The following is a 4,408-nucleotide window of genomic DNA, read 5'->3' on the forward strand; positions in this document are numbered from 1 at the left end:
TCTGCTTCTCTTCGCGAATCCCTCTTGTCTTCCTCCCCGTCTTCTCCATTCTTCCTTCAACTTTGAAAGTTAGCTGATAGTGAACCCGGCCCCTGCATCCTTCTACTTCTCTCACGTTTTGCAGTAGTTTCACAAATCTTTGTCCCATGACAAGATTCGCGTTGTTTAGCATCCAAGGCAACACAGAAGTAGGGACCCCTCGCTTATATTGAGAAGCAGAGTCCACAGCCGATTTTGCTGGCTATCTAAGGCGCTTCCCCATCCCGACACTTACCAGTCCCTACTCTTCTTAAGAGCAGTCGATTTTCATTTCCTACTTCCATATCCAAGTGAAGAGGTAACTTCTCCATCGAATTTCCTATTACTCTATCGAATTTCATGTTGAATCTGCCAATTAGAGTTAACAGCCGTGCTTTTTTGTACTGTTCATGTTACTAAGAATTCGGATTACTCGTGGAATTGGATGTTGCTGTGCTTCTCTATAGATGTGCTATATGAAAATTTGCTTCTAATCCGCAATTCAGCTTGTCTGTGGTTACGCTTCCTTGCTTGTAATCTCCAATGAACATGCACCAGTAGCTTCTCTGATGCTTTTCTGTGCGTTTCCATGGATGCACCAGTAGCTTTTCTGCTTGTAATCTCCAACTAACATGCACCAGTATCATCTCTGATGGATGCTTTTATAAGCTTCCATTTGTGTTAATATATGTGAATATGCTGCTTTTCCATGGATGTTGGTATAAGCTTCCGTTTGTGTTAATATATGTGAATATGATTGCCAACATTGTTGAAATCTACTGTGTAAGTTGTCGGCATAACTCTGACCCAGAGATGACTCCCAATGGTGAAGGCCTAGTCGATTGGAGTGAGACTTTGGAGACTGCTTTCATTAACCTCATGATTGAGAAGTTGAGAAGGACGCATTCAATATCTTGGAAAGGGAGGGACTAAGAACAGATGAATACTGAACTGGAAGAGCAATTTCCTGGCGTCATTCTCGGCGCCATGAAGTTGTCCCAGAAAGCATTGAGGCTGAAGATACAATACAAGCACTTCACTGAGTTGATTCAGCACATCGGAGTTGGTTGGGATGCCACAACCAACACTGTAAGGCGAGTCTTGATGTTCGGGACAAGTTTATCAAGGTATAATAGCGATTTCTGATAATTGTGATTCTTTTCTATGTGCTTCCTTTGAACCTGACTAGTTCTTACTGAGCAAATTTAGCGTGTTTGGAACTTGCAGAAGCACAACAACTTTAATACTTTTCGGTCCAGAGGCTGCAAGCATTATCAATTGTTGTGTGAACTATTTAGATCATCGACAACAACAGGTGCCCTACGGATTTCATCCACCAACTCCGAAGAGCTTCGATACTTATGAACGAATAGAAGAGGAGTTCCTAGCACCACAGACAAGTTATGGCAAAGAACCAATCAATCTGAAAGAGGGCTCCGACGAGAGCGATATCTCGGTTCGTGAGGTTCAAGAGCCCGTTATTTCAACGTCTCGTTGTTGTGTGTGTAAAAGAGTTTTCGATACGGACTTGCAGTTGCAAGAGTGTATTGACCTATTCAAGGCTAGTCTCAACAGAAAAAAAGAAAGAGTTTACCCCTCCAGAATCCAAGAGAAGCAAATCCGTATCGAGCCCGGAGAAACCAGCGAAGAACAACATCGATGAGGCCATGGTTGTGCTGAATGACATGAAGCCCACCATCTCCCTAAACGAGTATCTCACCGGCAACGGCCGTCTTGCCGATGAGACAACGCGGTGGCTCTTCATGTGCTATCACGATAATGCTAGGTGGGAATGGTTGATTCGTCTTCTTTACCCTTGAACGGGCCTGGTTCATCCACTCCTGTATGTGTTATTCTGTTATGACATCGAGCAAACCATTGTTTTAAGTTTGTTGTGATCGAAACTGCTTTGCTTGGATTGGTGTCGTTTGAGCTATGTGATTATCTTTTCTCGATGTCTCTTTATGACTGCTTTTGTTGTTGCATTTGTATTATGTTTGAAACCATCTTTCCTTCAACATATCTTGTCAATTTTCGATAATCTCCCATGTTGTTTATTGGTATAGTTCGTAATTCTCAAGGGAATACATGATGCCAAGGCACGGGAATTCTTCAAGAAATCATAATGAATCAAGTGACGAAGAAAACTACAGCATCAAACATTAGTTCCTCCTTGTAGCGATGCACATTACAACGGCCGAAGAACAGGTCCGACGGAACATTCCGTGTAGAAACTCACATCTACAAAGCAGAGTACATGGTCGAAGTCCTTGGGAATGACACTAGGTTTTTTTTTCAGAGTTTCAGGATGAATCCTCATGTATTTCATAATCTCTGTGATAAGCTAAGAACATAATATGGTATTAGAAATAGCAGGAATGGTATCATCGTCGAGGAGATGGTCGGAATGTTTTTACTGGTACTTGCTCACAGTGTTTGATTTGCTGTGGTTGCCGAACGTTTTCAACATTCTAAAGAGACGGTCTCACGTGCATTCATAATAATACTTTGAGGAATTCATGCGTTGACACCAACATACATAAGGCAGAGGAACGTTGTTGTGCAGCTTAAAATTCAGAGTTGTCGAAAGTGGTACTCATTCTTCATAGTATGTGTCTAACAAGAAAAGAGATAAAGTACAATAATTTTTAGTTTATACTATAATATGTATTTATTGGATTACTATAGCAAGATTGCATCGGCGCTATCGATGGAACCCATGTGGCTGCTCGTGTGCTGAAAGAGAAGAGAGTTGCTTATCGCAATCGAAATAACGAGATTACGCAAAATGTACTCGCCGGTTGTTCGCATCAAATGATCTTCACATATGTCATGACCGGCTGGGAGGGTTCGGCAGATGACTCGAGAATTCTTTCCGATACCGCAAGGTTGGAATTATTTCCCGCACCACGTGATGGTAAGTTCTTGTTGCTTATATCGCATGTTTCATGTCAATCTCTTATGTATTTCAATAAGTACATGTAAATACATATATATATATATATATTAGTTCAATATTTGTGCTTGCAGAACAATATTATATAGTTGAGCGGAATTTCCCAATATTCCCGGTTATTTGGCTCCATACAAAAGGGAACGGTATTACCGAAGTGGCTTTAATGACAACAATTTTCAAATGACGAAGAAAGAGTTGTTCATTCAGTGTCACACATCTATTCGTAATACTATTGAACAGTGTTTTGGGATTTTGAAGAACGAATTTGGAATATTGAGATTAATGATAAACTTCAAACCGTATCAACAAGGTCAAATTGCTTTTGCGTGCTTTATATTGCACAATTTTATTCAGATTAATAATTACCACGATATTTTATTAGAAAAGTATGGTAATGCATGGCAAGATTATAATGAATTTCGAAATCCCCCATATCAACTTGGAATTCAGATTGAGGTAGACATGACAAGCACGGAAATAGATAAAGTACGGAATCGTATTACAAATCAAATATGGCAAGCCGAAAAAAGGAGACGTCGATAAATTTGGCTTTTTATTTGTATTTGAAATGTATGTGTGCGTGCTTGTATGTCCATTTTGTACTGTTAATTAATGAAGTAAGCCAAATGCAATTAATAGAATTTTCTCGATTCCGCAAAAATTTTGCGTCCCGATATATTCTTCTAATGATTGTGGCAATAGATGAACAATTTTTTTTCTTTTTAACACGCAAAGGAGGGGATGGAGTAGAGGTTAGACTAAAATGGGGTTGTATGTAGAATATTATATGAGGCCCACTATTTTGACTTGTGATGGTATTTTTTATTTTGTGGTGATTTGAATTAAAAATGAGTTGAAATTTTAAATTAAACTCTAAAACCAAACGGTATTTATTTCTAAGGCTATGTTTGGTTTTAAATTTTTTTTAACTTTACTCCACTTATTTTCAATTCAACAACATAATTATTACTTTTTCATTTTTCTTTAATTTTTGTAATAATTTAATTTAATTTTTAATACTAAATTTTCTCAATTATTCATTATTTTTTTCACAATTTAATAACATAATCATTACTTTCTCTAAATTATTCATTACTTTTTCTCATAATTTAATAACACAATCATTACAATTCCATATAAATATTATTATTTTTAATTAGAATCGAGTGGAGTTAAACTCCACTTTATTCCCAAACAAAGCCAATCTCTCGGTTTTGACTGCTAACAAAAAAGTAAGCAAAATACGTATTTCTTTTTGAAATTTGCCCATTTGTGAAAGCTCAAAAGTAGGGACAACTGGTAACTCGGCCTTAAATTTAGAGGGTTAATCACTCGATCAAAACTAACTGGGGATGATAGTGCTCCTGACCCAAGAGTTCAGGGGGGAGTTTGGCAAAACAATTAATTATTTGATAAAAATAAATTAAACTGAAA

At 37.8% G+C, this 4,408-nt stretch overlaps 1 protein-coding gene across 1 annotated transcript; it reads left to right on the forward strand.

Moving 5' to 3' along the window:
• LOC116209176 lies at window positions 1-1,945 on the forward strand. Its single transcript, XM_031542738.1, has 3 exons — window positions 1-337; window positions 851-1,145; window positions 1,246-1,945. The coding sequence occupies exons 2-3, from the start codon at window positions 958-960 to the stop codon at window positions 1,679-1,681; spliced, it is 624 nt and encodes a 207-aa protein (XP_031398598.1). The 5' UTR covers window positions 1-337; window positions 851-957; the 3' UTR covers window positions 1,682-1,945.
• Window positions 1,946-4,408: the final 2,463 nt, after the last annotated feature.

The sequence above is a fragment of the Punica granatum genome, chromosome 5 (assembly GCF_007655135.1).
Source record: "Punica granatum isolate Tunisia-2019 chromosome 5, ASM765513v2, whole genome shotgun sequence".
In the NCBI taxonomy this organism is placed as follows: domain Eukaryota; kingdom Viridiplantae; phylum Streptophyta; class Magnoliopsida; order Myrtales; family Lythraceae; genus Punica; species Punica granatum.

Excerpts from the sequence above, each read along its gene's own strand:
- LOC116209176 (XM_031542738.1), top strand. The coding sequence starts at position 958 with ATGAATACTGAACTGGAAGAGCAATTTCCTGGCGTCATTCTCGGCGCC. Across the intron at positions 1,146-1,245 it reads TTCGGGACAAGTTTATCAAG|AAGCACAACAACTTTAATAC; the intron begins GTATAATAGCGA and ends TGGAACTTGCAG.